Source organism: Heloderma suspectum, chromosome 11 (genome assembly GCF_057233095.1).
Source record: "Heloderma suspectum isolate Gila_16-S chromosome 11, 16-S_ref, whole genome shotgun sequence".
In the NCBI taxonomy this organism is placed as follows: domain Eukaryota; kingdom Metazoa; phylum Chordata; class Lepidosauria; order Squamata; family Helodermatidae; genus Heloderma; species Heloderma suspectum.
In genome coordinates, this window is record NC_139468.1 from 19,521,343 (window position 1) to 19,543,530 (window position 22,188).

Below are 22,188 nucleotides of genomic sequence, written 5' to 3' on the forward strand. Positions count from 1 at the left end.
GGCTACAGAGGCAGAGGACCAGAGTGGTAAAAACCCGGCCACTCTACATGCCAGTACTATAGTTCTGCAAAGGCACTTGAGGTACAGGGAGGAACAGGGGAAGGAGGAGGGAATCAAACAGTGCAGGAATTGAAAAAACAACCTGCACTTTGCTGGATCATCTGGCAGACAAATCACGGGTAAACTCTGGGTAAGCCAACAACCCATATCCTGGGTTGTTATGTATGAACCAGGTCATACTGAAAGCCCATCCCCCTGGAATTCTTACTCAGCCTCTCCTAAGATTTTACCAAGCATAGCCAACAGAGATTCAATCCTTACCTTGCAGTCATAAGGACTAGAAACTTTTTTTAAAAGAAAGGTTGATATTCTCTGCCCAATATCAAATGATGTGCTTGCATTGCACTTATCTAATTTCATATGGTCCTGTATGAAGTTTCTGTATGACAGACTTTACAATTTTATTTTCAATACTTCACAATATTATCTTCAGATTACATTCTCTGTGGAAGTCTAAGATTTATGCAGTGCATTACAAGTGTTCTCATGCAAGCTGTCTCCATCTGATTTTCTCAAATTCCCCCTTCCCCACCACACCCCATGCTTTCCCCAAAGATCCTGACCCTCAAACGTGGCGTTTCTAGGGGCCAGAGTAAGTGGGAAAGTTCAGTTGTGCAAATAGCTTCTTCTCATGCAAGCCCTGGATTGAATTATTTCAAAAGTAACAGCTGCATCAGTACAGTATCTTCAAATTGGTCTGTTAAGCTTTTAGGCACAGTATAGTTCCAACCAACAACAATCATGTGCGTGTTGACTTTAAAATAAGACTTACTGAAATTAAATCTATGATTCTATGATAAAGGGGCTTACTTCCACGTAAGCAGGAACAGGGATGGTGGCCTAATTCTGATTGGCAAATTTACTAATAGTAAACTACCAATGTTTTGACAAAGAAAATTGTCAAATGTTCTATTTTAACTACAGTACATACAATATAATTAAAAGCTGGCCATTGCATCAGCTCAGTAACACTGCTGAAACCAAACAGAACCCTGCTGGACACAGGATTAAAGCCAAGGATAACTGCTGCCAAAATGGCTAGACTGAGTACAGGAAAAATATTTTGGGGGGAGGGACATGACAATATTAGGCACTTTATGCATAATAAACAATAATACTTTTGTGGATTACAGCCATTTTGCTAGTTAACAAATTATTAATTCTATTGTATTGTTTATTAAATGTATATCCTGCATTTCCACTAAAAAGAGCGTCCAAGGCAACGAACAACAATAAAATGCAGAACGATACAAAGATATAATTGAAACATAAAACAAGTGAATTAAAGAACCATCAATTAAAACACTGTGAAAAATGGATCAATAAAAAAGCACCCACCAGTTAAAACCTGTGTCAGCAGCGCACAAGCCCAAACCCTGCCTGAATAAAAATGTCTTTGCCTGATGGAGGAAGGACAAAAAGAAAAGAAAAGATGAAGCTAGCCTGGCTCCCTTGGCAGGGAGTTCCGGAGCCTGGGGAGCAGCCACCAGGGAGGCCCTCTCTTGCGTTCCCACCAAATGTGCCTCCAATGACTGCCAGAAAGAGACAAAGAGTTCTCCGGAGGATTTATAAACCCAGGCAGTCTCATGTGGGCACCCTGTGACCTTTCAAATACCCTTGTCCCAAGTCATGTAGGATTTTATAGGTAATAAGCTGCAGTTTGAATTGTTCCTGGAAACAGATCGGTAGCCAGTGAAGCTGTTGTAACAAGGAGTCATGCTCTCCTTATAACTACCCCTGGTCAACTGTCTGGCTGCAGCATTCTGGACCAGCTGAAGTTTCTGAACACTTTTCAAAGGCAGCCCCTCATAGAGCGCTTTACAGTACTCCAAAAGGGATGTAGCTAAGGCATGTCTCCCCGTGACCAGATCTTTCAAACAAAGGCGTTGAAAGCAAAGCATATAAATAAGTTTAGTTTGCCTCTTCATATAAATCAGATTAATGACATTTCTCTTTTGGAAAACCTGCACCTGCCATGGCCACACCGAGAAAAGACTGGGTGACAAGTTCAAGCAGCTTCAGAATAAATGTTATACACAGATTTCGTAATGTACAAAATGCCAGGAAAAGGCACTTTTCATTCCCAACATTTATTCAAATTAAATTAAGTGAAAAAAGATGATGAAGGATATGGAAAATGGCAGCTTGCCAACGTTAAATCCTGATGTTTTGTAAGAGCTTTATTGGCAAAACATCGTAAGATCGATAGCGTGTCTTTAATTTATGTGATAGCTAATGGCCTCGTTGGACGTACATTCCTGGCTGGCTAAATGACAAGTTAGCAAGTTGGGAACAAGCGTCGGTCCAACACATCATTCCCTCGCCGCCTCGGCATGCTGATCCTGGTTAGCTTAAACTGGAGTTACATCTGAAATAGGGAACTGTAGTTTATATCAATTTTGCTAATCCGAATCTTAAACTAATGTTTGATCCTGATTCAAGATCCTGGTTAGTAAAGTGACAGCAAACCTCAGCTCCTTTTTTGGAAGTAATATGGAACTGTTTAAACTATGCTAAAACCAGCATGCGAAGGGAGAAAGGGAGGGGTGAGGGAGGAGTGTGCAGGCTACATGTTGGTTCCTGGGCTGCTCAACTATGATTTAGCAAGTGGGCTGCAGTTCAAATGCTGTTAGAGCAGTGCCTTTTACCACCAGTGACAATTTTGTGAGTTACAATACTAGCATCAAAGTACGACTCCGGAAGCCAACATTATTTATTTACGATACTTTTAAGCTTGGGATTATGAAGATAAAATGTTGCTAATTCACTTGAATATAGAAGCGCTGAAGCTCTTGAAGCATCTTCCTGCACAATAGAAAAAAGTTTCTGAGAGATTCCTATCTGCATGATTCAAGGCAGGCGTGGACAACCTGTAGCCCTCAACTAAATTTCAAAAGCCCTCTGCATGGGATCAGTTCGGACATCTGGCAAGAGTGATCTCACCCACTTCTGGCTCTGTCCACTGCTGGGTCTGGCCCTGCCCATTGCCAATGGGTGCACCCTGCCCTGCCCCCATGCAAACAGATGGCCCATGAGGGAATGTGGCTGTCATCAGCAAAAAGGTTGCTCACCCCTTTGGTTGATGACATCCATTTCTATTTTGAGTGCCTTTTTTCTCTGTCTACAGGCTCTTAAGAGATGTATTACCTGGAATGTTTTCTGACTGCCGCCTCGGTTTTATCACAAGCTTCACCCCTCCTCCAAAGACGGCTGCCCACATTCGGTTGTTCAGAGGGTGGGCTGCTAGTCGAAACAATTCGTTGCAAGCGTTAGTAGCGAGGGCATGTATCAAAAGGCTTAGGTAGACCGCTATGACAGCTTCACATAACATGACGTTGAGTTTTGGTTGGTCCTCATCCTGGGCTGTACTTAAGAGATTTATAAGAGAGCTCACACCTGCAAAAACATTAAGGGGAGAAGACCTGATGAACAGCAGTAGGCACTGTGTGTGTGCGTGTGTGTGTGTAAGAAAGATAGAAAGACTAACAACAGAGTATTAAAATATATATTTTAAGCTAAACGTTTTGGCTTCCGTCCTCATCAGTAGCTGTGCTGTTACAGAACAGCTACTGATGAAGGTGGAAGCCAAAACGTTTACCTTAAAATATATTTTTAAGACCCTGTTGTTAGTCTTTCTATCTTTCTTATACGTTTTAGCTTAAGACTGACGGTATCTACAGTGGATTGAGAGCCTCGTTGCTTTGCTGTTGTGCTACTTTACATCAACCTCTGTGTGTGTGTGTCTGCGTGTGTTCACCAAAGCGAAATTCAAACCCAGAATTCCAACAGAAGAGAGTTCAGCGTATGCGTAACAGCACAATCCTTTATGTGCTCAGAAGTAAGTATCATGGAGTTCACTGAAAGCCAGTATGATGCAGTGGTTGGAAAGCTGGACTGGGACTTGCAAGGCAGTGATGCAAGATGTCACTTTGATATTTCAGGTGAGAAATGCTGGCTCTTGTAGCCTGATTTTGTTAATGTGTACTCCAAGGTAAGTGCCACTGGGTTCAATAGGATTTACTTCCCAGTAAATAGTTAGCATGTTGGACTGGGACTCAGGAGACCCGGGTTCTAGTCCCCACTTTGCCATGAAGTTCACTGGGTAACTTTGGGCCAGTTGCTAACTCTCAGCTTAACCTACCTGACAGGCCTGTTGTGAGGATAAAATGGAGAAGAGGAGGAGGATCATGTCAGCCACCTTGGGCTCCTTGGAGGAAAAGGTGGGGTTTTTATTTTTATTTTGGTACCAAATTCAACCTTCCAAGGAAAAGGCGGCATATAAATGTAACAAACAAAGTGTGTACAAGATTGGAAACTCATTGGCTTAAAATGGGGTTAGGCAAATTCCGGGAGGAATTTGTATTGGTTCTGCTAATGACTAATAGCCGTAACGGCTATATGGAACCTCTGGGTTTGCTACTGGATACCAGATGCTGGAGGGAAACAAGGTCTCCGGCCTTCACACCCTGTTTGTTGGCTTTTAGGAAGCTTCTCATTGGCCCCAGTAGAGAGCAGGATGGTGGAGTCAGTAGACATTTGGCCTGATCCAGCAGGGCTCTTATGTTCTTCACCCTCTATTGAAAACAATTAAATAAATGCCCTTACATAAGAACATAAGAAGAGCCCTGTTGAATCAGACCAAGGGTCCATCTAGTCCAGCGCTCTGTTCATACAGTGGCCAACCAGCTGTCGACCAAGAACCCACAAGCAGGACACAAGCACAACAGCACCCTCCCACCCATTTTCCCCAGCAACTGGTGTACATAGGCTCACTGCCTCTGGTCTGGAGGTAGCACATAGCCATCAAGGCTAGTAGACATTGATAGCCTTTTCCTCCAGGAATTTGTCCACCCCCGCCCCTTTTAAAGCCATCCAAATCGGTGGCCAACACCACATGCTGTGGTAGCAAGTTCCATAATTTAATTGTGCGCTGTGTGAGGAAGTCCTTCCTTTTATCGGCCCTGAATCTCCCACCAATCAGCTTCATAGGGTGACCCCAGGTTCTAGTATTTTGAGGGAGGGAGAAAAACTTACATTTGATTGGATTGTAACCTTAGCATTAACCTTAAAAAAAGAAGCTATATACACACACAAATATCTACAGCATAGAGTAACAGGGCATCTGCAGTTCATACACCAAAGGGCTGCTCTTATGTTCTTAACTTTCCACAATGTCATGGTTTAGCTTGATTTCTGAAATGAGGCTACACAACTATAGGAGCACTTGCATGATACTGGTTAGGGCACATGACTTTTCTTACCAGGCCACTGAGCAGGCAACGAATTCGGTGTGGCATGTTCTTCAATGCTTTCTGTCCTCAGCCTGCGACGGTCACTCAGTAGTAGTCCTTGGTAAACCATCCCTGTAAACTGATTTGTTTCTGTTTGACTGCTGGAAACAAGTTTTAATTTTCTTAATGTGAGAAAGAATTTTAGACCAAAAAATAAATGGCAAATTAGTTTCAGGGCACATCTCAAGATGTTGAGCATAAATGAGCCCAGCCGATAATTAGGCAGAAAATATCTTTATTCCCTTTTCTTTATCTGTGCCATATGCTAAATTATTTTTCCATTATGTTACACAAGAAATCAATACTGGGCCACTTTAATATTTTGGATGGTAGGATCAGCCTTTTAAATATACTGTTTATGGGCTCATAGTATGAGCTTTATATCTGAAAATCAATTCAGACATAACAAGAAAGACTGGAGTACATAAAGCAAGGAACTACATACTTGGCTGCATATGGAAGCAATGCTAAACCATACTTTAGCATTATGAGAACAAGTCTAGCTACCCTCAAACATTCACACTCCTCCCTTCCTTTTCCTTCTCTAGTTAGGCCACAAAGAAGAGATCGGAAGCTTCTGTCTCCATTTTATATTAACTGCAGTTGAATATCCTGCCCAAACCCTAAAGTGTGGTTAATCTTAACTATGGTTAATGAAAACAAGCCAGCATCATAAACCATGGTTTGAAGTTGGCTTATTTTCACTAACCACAGTTAAGATTAACCGCAGCTTGCAAGAATTTGGACAATGTGGAAAGCTATGATTAAACAAAAACAGAAGCAAAAGCTTCTGAACTCCTGTTCATGGTTGTGCATCTGAATCAGACCTTTATTCAAGATTACAGTTTATCCTACCTTTTAACTGAACACTATTAAACAACGCCTGCTAAAAGCAAGGACTCATCGTATAGCTTACTAAAAACAGTGCAGCAATGAAGTTAGTTTTTTTCCTTCACCAAACGCATTGTAAAATGGTTGTGTGCATTCTTAGATGTACTTCATTTTTTACATTACAAATTCTACATACTGAAGGACTATGGGCATAATCCAGACAAAGCTAAACTCACTGAAGTCCTGTTGATTTCAATGGGAGAGTTAAACAGCCCGAACACTGTGTTTTGGTTGTTTTTACTGTAGAAGGGCTGGAAATGCAGTTTCTGAAACACACATGCTTAAACCACTTCCACTGAAATCAGTAAGACTTTCATTGTAATTCTACGCTTGTTTGCTCAGATAGTCAACCGGTTTGGGTGCTTAATTCCCAGCTTGCTAAACCATAGCAACATCAATCCACACTTCCTTACCACCTCCTCCCTTACTTGGCAGTTACACCTTGGTTTAATTAAGCCACAGTTTGTCAGTTTACAAACCAGGATCTTAGATCAACTTCAAACTGTGGTTTAAGATCCTAGCTATTAAACTGTCATTAAACCACAGTTCCTTGTTTCAGGTGTAATCGCTAACTGTGATTTAATTAAGCTGGGATGTGAAACCCAAGAAACAGAGGAGGCAAGATTTGGGGGGGGGGGAGATGGAGTGCATGACCTTGTTGTTCATTCCCAGCTGAGAAACTATGGTTTTTAGTAAGTTAGGAATTGAATGTTCTAACAGGCCACTATCTTCAACAGGGCTTACTCTCCAGTAAGTGTTTAAGACTACAGCCTTAAATCTGTTGGCAGGATCATGTCCTAATCATAAAGCAGGACAAAACAAAAAATAAATTACCTATAAAAACAGGAAAAAAAATAGATTACCTATAGCTGTGGCTGTCGCACAATGCTTGATAAATAGATGCAGAAAGGGATGCAGCTAATGAATAGAGAGTATGCACCTAAAAGGAGTGAAAAATCAACATTTATTTTATGGGACTATCAATATATGCCAGTACAAACTAATGCATTGCCGAATTTTTGCAAAAGCCTATTTTCAATACAAAGTTGCTTTTTAGGAGGAGTATGTGTGTGTGCACATAAGAGAGAAAGGGTTCATGAATTTTTTCCTAGGCATTTTTTACACCCATTATTTCCCCAATCTGTTATTACCTTCCTTTTTTTTCTTTTAACATGAACAGGCTGCTTGACTGTGTGATCCTAATCCATCATGAAGTGTAGGGGTCCCCAACCTTTTTGGGTCAATGGGCACATTTGGAATTCTGAGAGAGCGTCATGGGTGCTCTTACAAAATGGCTGCCATGGGGGTGGCTTGCCTATTCATAAAACGCCTGCTATGTGCGCATGGCTGAGCACAAAACTCTCATTTCCCAGAAGGCAAAACTGATGAGATTAAAAGAGAACCCAGGTACACAGTAGATGTAGAGTCTGAGCTCCGAAACACAAAACCAAACTGTTTTGAACCCAAGCAAAGATGGCAGTGGCGGGCAGCCCTTCACTCTGTAGCATGCCAGCCTCCCAGTTTAAAAAATAAAACAAATATGTAAAAAATAAAATAAAAAACAGGAGGGGCAGGGATCCAAGAGAGATGTCTGTGGGTATCAAGCTGGAGATCCCATATGTAGTGACTACAGTGATGTCATGGTGCTATAGAGCCAATCAAATTTGGTTGCTTGACAATGTCACTAAGGGAAACGCCCCCACCATGCCTTCACTGTGCTCACTGCCCTCACTGTGCTCACTGTGCCCTCACTGTGAATGGGGTTAGGGAGAGGAGGAATATGCCTGTATTGCCCAGGCAACTGGGTCAGCACTGCCTGTCTTGCTGTGCTGCATTGGAGGCTTCACTGCCTGTCAGCACTGTGCTGAAGACTGTTGGCTCAACCAGTTCTAGTTAAGCACAGCCATCCATCGGGGCCGAATGGAGATGCCGATGTTTCTCGTAAGGCCCATCCCACTGACAGAAATGCAGCGTGGGTGGGTAACATTCCTACCCAGACGTTGCTCATCTACACTGTGTGACTTGCAACGGAAGGGGCCTTTTGACACACCTTTGCAGTCCCACCCTGCCCCAACTAGTCAGCTACACTGACCAGGGCAAAGGGACATTGGCCTGCTGCCTTAGCATCAGGGACACATCCCACCCTTCGCTTTGACATCTGTCCCCTTGAGAATAATTTCACAGCCTTTCCAAATGAGGATGAGAAAATCAATGGAAAGGGAAAGAGGAAGACAGGAAGCCGCCTTGTTCTGAGTCAGCGCATTGGTCTATCTTACTCGGTATAGTCTCAACACTGCCTGGCAGGGCCTCTCTGGGGTTTCAGGAAGAGCCCTCTATGTATGTAGCATGCAGAGATCAGGCAGACACAATCTTACACCATTCACACAGAGGCGCTACATCTGCCTTCCCCAACCTCCAGATGTGTTGGACTACAATCCCATCATCCCCAGCCACTGTAGCTGTTGGATGATGAGAGTTGTAGTCCAACACATCTGGAAGGGACCAGGTAGGAGAAAGCTGCTCTACACCACTAGACCCTGATACGCAGAGACTTCTTGACATACCAACATGCATCACATCATACACTTAGCATCCTAAGGGCTCATTTTCCTTTATGTTACCTTTACATCTTCAACATTAGGATGGGGTGGTGTTTTCATCTGCACGATAGTGTGAAGGATATCATGGATATGATTGTTCAAGTAGAGCACAGGATTGGCTATAACCGTCTTTGTCGAAGCAATGCTGGCAGAGAGTAACGGCAATGTTGTGGGTAAAGGAAGCGGTGACTGAAGCTGTTTTACGGTCGTTTCCTGGTGGAACAAAAACACAGCAAACAAAATCACAGAATTATGAGCTTCCTATCACCTTTGGTTCACAAAATGCACATTTGAAATGTGTAACGTCTGCCTTTTGTTATGTATGATTTTATATTGTTAAATTTAACCCGGGTAAGGTAGGGTTAACAGTATGCCAGAGAGTGAGTGAAGGGTGGGAGGGGCCTGAGTGTGTGGGAGGGTTCTGAGGTTATATAAAGGATGAGCTGATAGTTAGTCAGTCAGATAGGGCCTTAGGGATCATGGAAGCAGCATTTAGTTAGTGGGTTTGTGTATAGGGTTTTAGAAGGGGTAGAGTAGGTAGGGAAGTTAGGACCAAGTATTAATGAATAATGGTAACATATAACTCTTCTTGTGTTAAATCAATTTTTATTGGTTTGCTTTAAAAATCCAGTTTCCCACATGTTGATTTTACGCTTCCTTTTCCTGGTTACTTCTCCTGTTGTGGGTTGGGAGAACCAATGGAGCATATTGAGTTTTTCTGGAACCCAGAGAGAGTAAAAGGGCTGAAGCGTGTGGGACAGTAGGTACAGCTGTCCCAAAGTGAACGCAGGCGTTCCTGAGGGGTTTGGTTCTCAGTTTCTGAGAAGGAGGCTGGAGAAAGGGGGAACCTCGGGTGCAAACGCCACAAAACACATCAAAGCCACTTTGGCTTTGTCCATGTTCACAATAGGTCAGTGAAACGTGTAAGTACAGTCCATGACCTCCTTTTCCATTTTTAGCACCCTTGCTTCAGATACCACAGCACTAAAAGACCCCTGATGTGCCCACTTTCTAAACCCACTGAAAGAAAACTGAGGAAGGGTAACGCCGAGCCTACCCCAGTGTACATGAGGGGTTATCGAAGAGTGAATCAGGTACATTTACTGCAGGGGTGGGCAATTTGTGGCCTTCCAGATGTTTTGGTTTACAATACCCATCTAGGGATGTATGGGAATTTTGTTTTTGCTCACAAATCATGCAAGCGTGCCCCATTCGAAGCTCCGAACAGAATCGCGAGCACGTGTGTTGCAAACTGCCAGACATGTGCTCATATTCGATTTGCGCAGCTTTCCTACTTCGATGTTTCACAAATTTCCCAATTTGCACAAGTTCCCCTGTAGACTGAATCAGCCTTGCTTTAGTCTACAGAGGAAAGTTGCACAAATTAGGAAGTGTGTCAAAATTTGGGGAAATTTGCACAAATTTCACATTCAATCGCTGCTCGATTTGCGCAATTTGCCCATCTGCGCACAGTGAGCAGTGATCGCAAATGCGAACAAGAATCAGGTGCGAGACGAGTGGCGAGACAATGTTCAGAGAATCCTAACGATCTTGAACACTGCTCGTTCGCCCATCCCTATTCCCATCAGCCCTAGCCAGCAGAGCCAAAACATCTGGAAGGCCACAAGTTGCCCACCCCTGGTTTACTGAGATGGGAACAGTGATTAGGACAAGGTACAAAGTCTTCTCAGGCCCTTCTTCCTTTGACTGTGGTCTCAACTAGGTGGGGAAGGAAGAGGCTGTCCAACCACATCCCCAACAGGTGCTCCTCATGGGGCCCAATGCAGCACCTTCTGTAGGCTTCTGCTTCACCCCGAGTTTTCAGATTCTACCATGCACTCGAATGGTCTACTCCTGCATCATTTCCCTTCCTGGATTCCTGATATAAGCTTCTCCAGCAGCCTTCCACAAGCTGGTAGTCTTCCAGGTGTGTTGGACTACAACTCCCAGCATGATGGGAGTTGTAATCCAACACATCAGGAGGGCATCAGGTTGTGGAGGGCTGCTCTGCAGCCTCTGATTTTCTTTCATCTAAAGTACACTTGAGCAACCTTGCAAATAAGTTGCTGGCCTGCAAAAAGAAAGGAAGGAAGGAAGGAAGGAAGGAAGGAAGGATGAATACTAGCTTGCTGGGAACAGGCAAAGGAGAGATTGAGAGAGCTTCACCTCTTCTGCAACAAACTGCTGCAGTTCTATGCTGGGCACAGAGGAGAGGCCAAATGCTCCATCCCTCCATTGTCAGCCCACTCACTCGCCTGCATGAGATTTCTTGTCACCTAGGGCTACCAGGTTAGTGCTTACATCTGTGGTGTACATTTTATTTCACTGACTCAGTGATGCTCACTCTGAGAGACTAATGTACCTGCAATACACTCACTCTCTTCTGCAAGAGATTCTGTGGAAATGTCTCTTCCTTCAGAGCCAGAACGAACGCAAACACATCCCACTGCTACTACACCCGCCGGGGCTTTTTTTTAGTTGGACGCAATGCCGCCCCCCAGGCTTGCAATGTGCCTGGTAACCTGAAAGGGGTGCCATCTTTAACCTTGAGGGGACCCACTGGACAGCGGGGGAGCGCCCGCCCCTTCATTTTAGCAGGTCACATCAGGGAACCAAAGCGCTGCTTTCATTAGGGAAGGGAGAAACGGAAGCAGCAGAGGAATTTGGGGTGCAGAGGGAATTCCAAATCCCTTGCTCCCAAATCCCTTTGCCCCATGCTCCACAGCAAGAAATGATGTTCCTGAGCATGCTCTGCAGCATCCATTCTAGTTAAGGAGAGGCTAGCAAGGATGAGCCCTCTTCGTTGCAGTTCACTCCACTCCCCTAGTTCTCAAAGGCAAGGGTTTCGTTTTGGGGGGTTTGCCTAGGAACAGGGCGCAGGGACAAGCAGAGTAAGGGGATACAGTTCACCTATTTGTGTTTGTGCACGTGCATGTTGGGTTGGACTCGATGGTCTTGTAGGCCCCTTCCAACCCTACTATACTATTCTATGATTCTATGTGAGTGCGTGTGCATGTGTGTTTAATCTTCCCCCCCCCCGCCCCCAAAACCCACCTCAAAGATGTTCTCAAATATTTTTTTCTTTTTTTGAGGCAAGCCAAGGGGAGATTTGCCTATTATTATTCTCAAGTGTTTATGTCAACATGCACCATCCAAAGGAAGTCATAACCTAAATTTCCTGTGATACAAAAATGACCACAGAGGCAGCACTGTACTGAAAAGACCCTGTAAAGAAAGGTGACCGTACTTGCTGCGATTCTTGCAACAAAAACTTGAGCTCCATTCTCACGGATGCGAGGCCACCGCCCTGTGCCCCATGTAGACTGCAATAGCTTAGGAAAACCCGGAGGAGTGCCTGATTCCTCTGCAGCCACCACTTCCTCCGCTCGGCGTGTTCGCGCTTCGCCTGCAACCGGCGCCGTTCGATCTGGTGCCGCTCGTACGAGCCGATCTCCGGCTTACCCACCATTTCTTCATGACCGAGGAGGTCTCCGTTTATTTTGGCGTCGGCTTTACAATCCTCTTTGTCGCGCGCTTCGTGGTTGCAGATTTCGTGCAAAGCAGCGATCTCTTTTTCCAGCCAGTTGTAAAGCTGGAATCGGAGCTTCCCTCCGTCCACTTCGTAACCAGTCGCCAACGTTCGAAGTTCCGTCATGAGGATTTTTAGGCAGGCTCTGAACTTCAGCTGCTCAGCAATCACATCGACCTCCATTTCGTTGGCACCCCAATCTTTGCCTTGACTGGTGTCAGAGATTTTTTCATCTTGTTTTTTACTTTCTGGTCCCAATTTCGAATCCTTCATGATCAAGCCATCCTCCTCATCATCCTCCTGAGACCCACTCTTGTCCTCCCCCCAGTCGAGCTGCAGAGGCTCATCCTCAAACATGATTGCCGGTTGACTCCAGTCGATCAGGGCTGAAGATTCGGGTTGACTTAGCAAATCTGACGTGTTGTCATCACCCAATGTCTCTGGCTCCAGTTTCATCCCATTCTGCACAGTAAGGCTTGGACTGGCTTCCTCTTTCTTCATAAAAAGAATGGATTTGCTGCTGACGCTGGGGAGTTTGGAAAGAACCTCAAGAGCTAAAACAGGACACCCCACTTTAAAATGAGCATTTGCAGTAGTGAAAAAGAGCTTCCTCTCAATAAGATTAATTTTGTCTACAAAGCTTTTCTCTGCTTGTAGTCCTAAAGTGGCTAAAGTCCCATCAGGTGAGCAAAAATTTCTTCGGATAAGCAAGGGGTGGGTACGAAGGTAGTTGTAGAAGCTGAACACCACAGGATTGCAGGATTTGATGATGACTAGAGAAAAATCAGAGGCAGACTCACTGAGACACATTAAAAAATAGTCATGATGGCTATTTTAATCACTAGCTGTGAGGGAACCCTTCAGAGTTGGACTGGGGTATAAAACACATGTAAGAAAATAAATAAAGCCTTACACAGCTCAGGACCGCAATACCTGATGGAACACCTCTCCCGACATGAACCTACCCGGACACTAGGATTGACATCTGGGGCTTTCCTCTGAGTGCCTCCTCTGAGGGAGGCTCAGAAGGTGGCAACAAGGGAGAGGGTCTTCTCAGTGGTGACCCCCCAACTCCAGAATGAGCTCCCCATTGAGGCCAGCCTGGCACCAACATTTTCATCTTTTCAGTGCCAGGTTAAGACTGTCCTCTATTCCCAGGCATTTAATGGCATACGATGGGGCATCTATGCCTGCCATCTGAACCTGTCTAGTATTCTCTTTGAATTGTTTTTAGCTGTTTAAATTGTTTAAAATTTTGTATAATTTTATTATTTTATGCTGTTGTATCTATGTATTGTTGTGAACTGCCCAGAGAGCTTCAGCCACTGGGCACTACAGGAATGAAATAAATAAAATAAATAAGTAAAATAAATGTATATATTTATTTACAATATTTATATACCTCTCCATATCTAGAACAGATTTCAGAGCGGTGAACACAGGAAATAAAACAATAAAAGAATAAAAAGATTAAAACACCACATTAAAATTATAATTGTTTAAAAATTCAATGCCAATGAAAATCGTAACTGGTCAATTCAGGGATGTCTCCCGGAACAGTGCTGTTTTCAGGAGGCGCCGGAAACAGCACAGGGTTGGTGCCTGCCTGACCTCCAGGGGCAGGGAGTTCCGAAGAAAGGGGGCCACCTCGCTGAAGGCTCTTCTCCTGGTGGACACCAATCGGGCCATAGGTCCATGTGGAACCACCAGGAACAATGTCTGCTTCACAAAATTAGAGCTTGATAACTTTACAAAAGGCGCCAGTGAACAGGACAGTAGAAAGATAGAGGGACTCTGCGAACGGTTTGACCGACAGAGAATTCCCATCTCAACAGGGATCAACCCAAGTTTCTCGGTTCACTGTTCACATAGCCACTGGAGTGCCACCAGCCTCCATCTACATGAGCGCCCATTGTGTAAACTCATGCAAAAGAAATAAAAATGCAAAATCGTGCATACAAAAAAAGTATTCCATTTAACTCAGTAGTTCTTAAACTGTGGAACAGGCAGGTGTAAGAGATCCCCAGAGATGGGGATGTAAGACTGCCAGCTTGACCATTTATGGTTGAGCAGTTGCCATTTTCCACGGCTGAGTGGCTAGCCAGGAGCACACCAGCCTTTCTAGCTGGGTAGGACTTGGGATTGGACAGAATATCCCTGCTGCTGCCTCCATTTCTGCCCCAATGCTTCAGTGCAACTTTAATTTATTTATTTATTTATTTATTTATTTATTTATTTATTTATTTAATTTATTGATCGCCCATCTGACTGGTCACCCAGCCACTCTGGGCGATGTACAACCCACCAAAAAACAATTTAAAACAATAAAATTTTACCACAAAATTTAAAAGATTTTCAACCCACATTTCAGGGTGTACTACCCTCATAAGGCGGCTTACAATATTACAAAAATGCGAACATACAAATTGCAAATAAACCAACACGCACCGCAGCAGCTGACGATGATGATTTTAAAGTATCAAATGCAGACTAGAATACATGTGTCCTTGGAGTTGTTGTTGTTTTCTTTTAAACCAGCAACAATGAAGCCATACATATTTCCCTGGGAGGGGTGTGGGGCCACCACTGAGAAAGCCCTGTCCCTGGTGCCTGCCAGTCTAAAGGGCCTCTGACTCTGAACTTAGCAAATGGGGGACAGCCCATCGAGGACCTGTTCAGAGACGGCTTCTCCAGCTTTCCTGAGCAGCTTTTGGAAGGTCTGGAGGAATTATGGATTGGAAGCAAGGTCCCCCGAAGCCTTGTTTCACTTGTGAGGCTCTGTGTTCCAGTTTCTGAATCCCAGCCTCTTTTGAGGCCGCCGGCAAGGAGAAGTACATACATTTAGAAGGGTGGGAGTGGAACTGGGCTGAGTTTAAAAGCTTTGAGAAACACTGGGATTCGGTCATTTTGCCTTTATTTAGTAATTCACACCTAGTCATTGAGCAACAACGTGAAAGGAAGAGGCTTGTCTAACTATTCAAGGAAGACACGATCAACCAGAGCTTGGAGGAACACGCATGCCTATGCACTTTCGGACATGTGTCCCCCTTTTCATCACTTCTGGTACTCACCAGGAGCCACAGCGGTCAACACCCCTGTTGCCATAAGCATGAATCAGTTTTTACTTTGCATCAGCCTTCGCCCACCTAGCACCCTCCAGATGTGCCGAACTACAATTCCCATTATGGAATTACGGAACATTTGGAGGGCCCCAGGTGGATGAAAACTGTTTTATATAATCTTCAGCAGGGGTAGTGCCAGGGTTGGATCAGAGCCCAGAGAGCCCCAAAGCAGTTCTGATTCTGAGGAAGACCGTGGGAAAGGAGCCTGTGTGCTGTTCAGAGGAGCAGCCAGGGGGAGAGCCCCTCCCGGTACACATTCCCGGGAGTGATAGTGACCCTGGCAGGGAGAGGGAGGCACAACAGCAATTTCTGGACGCTAGGCGCCGGCGCAGCGTCAAGCGGGAGATGGCGGGCACTGAGAGGAGGCGCTCAGCCCGCTTGGCGCGACGGCAACAGCAGCGCCCTGATGCCCCACGGGAAAGGGGGGGACTCTCTCCTCCTAGCTCATGTGTTCAGAGGTTTCCCGCCTTCCCCTCCAAACAGAGACCAACTGATTCCTAAGGTTAGAACCCCCGAGTAGGCAGCTCTCTTAAGTCTCACTCATAGGATCAAGCAATTAGCATCTATAAACGTCATTAGGTTAAATGGGAATAAAGCCTTGGAAAAGAGCCCTGCGTGTTGATTCTGGCTACCTGAGGATTTCAGAAGGCAGCAGGGGCAACCTCCCAACAGGTAGGAAGAAGGTAGATTTGGATCTACTGGTCGATCTCTAGCTGATTTGCAGTAGATCAACAAGGATTTCCGACTCCAAATCCTTTAACAATAGCAGTAACAAACATTACTCCCCACCCCACAATTATACTGAAATAAAGATCACTTGGAGTAATCGGGAGTGGATTTTTGTGTAGACGGTCTGTGAGCTCCATTCAGTTCTGGTACTCAAAACAAATTCTGGAGCTCAGAATTCTTTCATTGGAAGTATATGTCATATGTAGCAGGCCCTGGTTGGTGATTCTCGGGGTTCTAGAAAAAAACAAAGTAGGTCCCACAAGCCTGAAATCACACCATCCCTGATCTACATGACTTTCCCCACACAAGCCAGTATATCAATTATGGTCATCTTCTGAGGCCCTTTTCGGCATACCCCCATCTGTGAAGTTAGGTGGGAAGTTCATGAAGGGCCTTTTCTGTGGTGGCACCAAAATTATAGAATTTTCCCCCTAGGCATATTCACCTGGTGCTACCACTGTTATTCCGAAAGTACCAGGCAAAGTCCATCCTGTTCCCTAGTGCTTTTAATGGTAATTAAGGTCCTTCTACTTGGATTTTAGCTGATGTTTTTATTCATACGCCTTTGCATTCGTGCTTTTATTTTTGATATTGGAATTTACTGTGTTTAATATGATTTGTTTTGCAAATCACCTTGGGAACTTGGCAAGGCAAGAAGTAAATGCCTGGAACAAGTAATTAAACAGTAACCATTTTCCTTCCAAGACTGAGGTTTTCAGAACCATTTAATATTTCGTTACCTGGGTTTTCATCGTCTTCCTTTGGTGTTTGTTCCAGTAAAGTGTTGAGTGCTCTACTGTACTCTTTCATTACCCAGTACGCCAGGCTTCGCAGGAAAGGATCGGGGTGCAGTTTAGCACAGCTGAATCCAGTTCCATCTTTCTCACAGCCCAAAATCTTTTCATGAAGGATGGTTGTATAGGTGGAAGATATCTCAAACTCTGATTCATATAAACGAGCGATAATCATAGCTAGCTGGATGTCTTCCATTTTCTCAAGGCACACCTATGAAATAACAGTATGATCAAGGTCCCATAAGTACATCTTTAATTAATTTACAAACCACATAGAAAAATACACAATTCAGCATTAAAATAAGCAAGGAGACCAAAAAGTAAATCTTTCCAGCTTAATATAATTAAAACACATTAAGGCTCAAACAAAACGTAGTGATTAATGAGTCAACAGATTCAGTCTAATACTGCATCTAGCCTGCTGATCCCACAATTTAATTAATAAGAAGGTAATAGAGATAACATTGGCTTGCACATCATAAAATAACTGCGGATTGTTTTGAACTAGTGGGACCAAATGAGTGTACTGGCTCCAGACCATTCATCTGCTCCGGCTGCGTTAAACAACCCAGGGGCACGCCACCTCCGGTTTGTTTAGCGGGACATGTGAACCTGGAATGGTGGGTTGCTCATCCCCCAACAAACCCACAATTCCAGGTTCACACATCATGCTAAACACTGCAGAGCAGCGGGAGTGAGCGAGCGCTCGGGAGCCAGCGCATTTGCTCAGTCCCGAACAATCCACACTGTGTTCAACCGTGGGTTGTTGCGACATCCTTACCAATGTATTTCTTATTCTCCATATCAGATAAAACCATTCATTATTATACTAAACTCCAAAAACGTTTCATGCATCCAAACGCCTGCTTTCACAAGGCATTGCTAGACCGGAATGATTACCCGTGCGCACAAACATACCAGATGATTAAAAAGTATCTTTTTAAAATGTAATTTTAAAATGCACTATAATTAAATGTTTGAAAGACTTTTAAATTCTTTTACTTTCGTGTGCATGGATAAACACTGGCTCCCTACTTCCCTGAGGACTGCCACTGTGTGGGAAGACGACAGGAACAGGCTGAGTTGCGTCACCGTTTCCCTTGGCACCACAAGACATTCTGGGTGGCTACCTGACTGGCTCAGAGGGGGCAGTGCCTGGGGCAGACCAAAGGGAGAACCTTTTCCCTCTGGGCTATAAATGGAGCCTGCTTGGGGGGGGGGGGGCTTGTTTGGTCCCGCATGAGCTGACATTGTTTTCAAATTATGATTCATGTTATTTCAATTACCATGTTTATGCTTTATTTGTAATCCAAGGGACTAAAAGATGGGAGAGAAATATTTTCAATCAATACATGCAAAAATTAAACCCTGATACGAAAACATTCTACCCCAAATCTCTCCTCCCCACCCTTGCCCCTTCAGTGACATATTATCTAAAACCCAAGAATAATAAAACTGGACTTCCACTGTCTGCTTTGGACTGGGAGAATGGGAAGAAACCCCCATTTCAGAAATCCTTCAGACGTCACCAAAGAAGCCCTGAGCCCTGATTGTGCAGTCACATCCATACTCAGCCCCTGGGGCTCCTTGCCACTTCTAAAAGGGCAACCTCTGTGAAAGTGAGCTGGCTAGAGTTGCGGGCACCACTTCTGCAAGCCGGCCTTCGAAGCCCCCACAGCCTGAATGCAGAAATGCCCACATCTTCTGCTTTTATAGCAGCAGCTCCTCCAACAGCGACTGAAGGGTCTCTCAGGCGCAACCTCAGCAAGACTGCCCCGGCATGCAGTGAAGGCCAGTGGCTCTAATGTCCATGGGGTGGTGAATCCGCTCCAGGTTTCAGTCAGAACTCTAAAGGAGCTATGCTGGACAGCTCCTTTAGAGTTCTGACTGGTTCTGACTGAAACCTGGAGCGGATTCAGCACCTCACGGACATCGGAACCACCTGTCAGGATTCCCTTTTGCCCCTGCTGAACTTCAATAGCCAAATCAGAACACAGACAAGAGGCTTCTAGCCACGGCTCTTTAATCCTTTTACTTCAGTGGGTCATACAGATGCATATTGTCAGTGACTCACAGTCTACAAAGGAAAAGCCTTCAGGGAGTTCAAAGGCTGCAAGGTTGAAAGCTGCCAGGCGGGCACGCTTTCCTAACTTAAGGGGTGGGGGGGATCTCCCTCTATCTCGAGAGGTCTCTACACGTAGCTGTTCCCGACGGGCCAATCAGGCGGATCACCTCAACTCTGCCCCGGCCATCTCTCTCTTGGCTCTGAGTCTGCACCTGTCATCTAAGAATCCAGGCTCTCCAAGCCCTGCCTCTCCCTGTTCGCTATCTCTCACAGGGGTGTGTGAAGAGAGGCCCTCTCCATCCATATGGACTATTGAAACCTGAGGAGTCTGTCTCTTCCTCTCTGGAAGAGTCTGGGAAAGTTCCTCCCCCACGTCTTGCGGTTCCTCTTTGGAATCTGAACTACTCTGCCAATGCCTATGCTCACAGACATCCCTGACATCACCAGCCCCCGCTGGCGACACGTGCAGGATACGCAACAACTGGAAAAGTTGCAAGACAATCTGCCGGCTAAGGCGGAACCAACCACATTTGCAGGCCAACTAGGGTGGCATTACCGAAGAAGAGGAAATGCATCACCCAACCCCCCCGACAACAGCGGGAAATGCATCACCAGAAGAATGCATCACCCCCACAAAAGAGAGAGAATTCATATTTGCATAAAAGTTGCCTATGCTAATTTAGACGTATAAATGCAAATTTAATAGTCATTATTACAGTTTTAATAGAAACAGATTCTATAGCAGGCAAGACTATGACCAGGTGACCTGTGTGCCTGCCTATTCACTCCGCTGTCCAGAATCTAACTACTGATGGACAACTTCAGGGCTCCGATTCCTCTCCCCTTATCGTTAAACCAGACTTGGACAGGACAGCCGTTCCAATAGAGGATGAAGGTGACACTTGGCCACCTTACAGACAACGAATACATCAGGCCGAACCACTCTCAAATATTTGCCATTGTATTAAGGCTTATTTTCCCCTATGCAGAAGGAACAATGAAGAGCCGTGTTATTTCTGAAGCAGTATTTTGTAACGTAATAAAAAAAAAAAAGAGCCAGGGATCATACCCAGCCATAAGAATGTAGGCTGTCTAATGCTGACTTCTGTTATCCAACGCTCATTTTCTGGGGCTGGTGTGATGTGAAATCCCCCCAAATTACATTGGACATGTCTACTTAAATCCAGTACGTTATGCTTTTCAGTTAATACCTCTATAGCATCCTTCAACGACCCAGCTAATAAGAAAAAGGCAGCTGACTGTTCAAAGCGTTGCTTCCCCAGCAAAGCAAAAGCATTTTTCAAAGCTGCCCTGCGCCATCTATCTTCGCTGAAATTATGGCTGAAGAACTGGGTCATTTTCTCATCATGCTGAGAACTGTGCAGAAAGAAAAAAGGGAAGATAGATTTAGCGACATTAGGGCTGCAGCCCTATGCACACTTACTGGGGAAGAAGCTCTGCTGAATTCAATGGGAGTTACTTCCAAGTAGATATACATAGGATTGCATTGTAAGCGAATGTTAGCCAGAAACTTTGCATGTATTTCTATAATTTGCCCAAGCTTTCTCCTATATTCCAATCTTTTTTTTTTAAAGTAAAAGTTAACAAAACTTACCGAAATAGACCCCACACCACTGCTTTTTTCTTCATTGCAAGGTAAAAAAGTGCAGCATCCAAGGCATCGTTGTTTCTCTGAAAGGCTGCTTTTGCAACCTGTAATATTTAGAGAAGAAAAAAACCTCCACAAAATTGCAGTGACATAGAGAGTTAGGGCTGCAACAGGTTAAACAGTAGACGTTACATGAAATCTGCATGTCTGTATCACCCTTTGTATCATCCAGCCAACCTAAAACTGGGTTGAACATTCCTTCCTTTTGTGGGGCCGTTTATCTACTTTGAAAGTGTGTGTGTGTGTGTGTGTGTGTGTGTGTGTGAGAGAGAGAGAGAGAGAGAGAGAGAGAGAGAGAAAGAGAGAGATTGAGATTCAGCAATGTCGGGCAAGTGGCCAGAATTGGGCTTACATGCTCAGACCTCCTAGTCCCAGTTATTAATCTGGTTGCCACATTTTGCACAAGCTGCAGCTTCTGAACAGTCTTCAAGGGCAGCCACACATACAGTGCATTGCAGTAATCTCCAGGTTAGATTACTGCAATGCACTCTATATGGGGCTACCCTTGAAGACTGTTCAGAAGCTGCATCTTGTGCAAAATGCAGCAGTCAGTTTAATAACTGGGACCAGGAACTCTGAGCATATAAAACCAATTCTGGCCCGCTTCCATTGGATGCAATATCATTCCTAGGGGCAATATAGGGGGGAAATGATGGCTGCCCCCCATTGGCCCCCAAGAATGCCCCTGCATCACTACCAAGGGGCATTCTGTCCCCGAAACACTGCTGGGCTGGCTGCTGAGGACAGCAAGATCCTTTCCTTTTGCAAAGGAAGATAGAACCAAGCAAGCGAACAACCTGCCTTCAGTGAAGGGCATGCTGCAAGCATGGTTTTCCCTTCCTTCCTAGAAGAAAAAGCACACGGTGCCATCACTGGTGACTGTTGTTTCAACCTTGCCTGATATCCAAAGCAGGACAGGCCATGGCATCAATTTCACAGACAGGGTGTTATAAATGTGACACCAAGACTTCGGTTAAAGGTCTACGGTGTGGGGTTAGCAAAAGCCACACTTGCTATGTTGCATGCAACACCTTCTACCAGGAAGGAAGAAAAAGACCTGGTTTCTGGCTCAGCCATCAATGTTTTGCGATATATGCCTTGCAGCCCTGAGTAATGATCTTGGTGGGACTGATTACACCAGAATTCAATATGGGTGATAAATCAAATTATCCAATCAAATTAAATCAAGGAAATATGTTAAATAAATAAATAAGAATACCCAATTCACATTAAAAAAAATGTCAGCGTTCATTGAGCAAAAACTGGCTACTTTTGTTTGTTTGCAGTCGGTTTTAGGGGTTTTCGGAATCGCTGGGATCTATTTATTACATATTTGGAATATAGATAGCAGCACGTTACCCACCCAGAACATGTTGCCTGACTTGCAGGGGAAAGGCGGTAGCTCAGCAGTAGACCACACTCTCTGCATCCAGAAGGA

At 44.6% G+C, this 22,188-nt stretch overlaps 1 protein-coding gene across 5 annotated transcripts in view; it reads right to left on the reverse strand.

Moving 5' to 3' along the window:
- The window catches only part of DMXL2 (Dmx like 2), a 123,924-nt gene that overhangs the window by 33,706 nt on the left and 68,030 nt on the right, over positions 1-22,188 (reverse strand). For 4 of the 5 annotated variants that reach the window (XR_014785352.1, XM_084817102.1, XM_084817101.1 and 1 more), the window contains exons 21-28: positions 20,697-20,794; positions 20,293-20,458; positions 16,963-17,227; positions 12,090-13,144; positions 8,864-9,055; positions 7,106-7,182; positions 5,322-5,452; positions 3,208-3,456 (exon numbers count right to left, since the gene is read on the reverse strand). Coding sequence is in view for 4 of the 5 variants with exons in the window: in XM_084817102.1 (XP_084673228.1) it covers positions 3,208-3,456; positions 5,322-5,452; positions 7,106-7,182; positions 8,864-9,055; positions 12,090-13,144; positions 16,963-17,227; positions 20,293-20,458; positions 20,697-20,794 (2,233 nt within the window). In the remaining variant the exon portion in view is untranslated. The remainder of the gene's footprint in view (positions 1-3,207; positions 3,457-5,321; positions 5,453-7,105; positions 7,183-8,863; positions 9,056-12,089; positions 13,145-16,962; positions 17,228-20,292; positions 20,459-20,696; positions 20,795-22,188) is intronic. The other variant, XM_084817103.1, reaches the window with a different exon arrangement.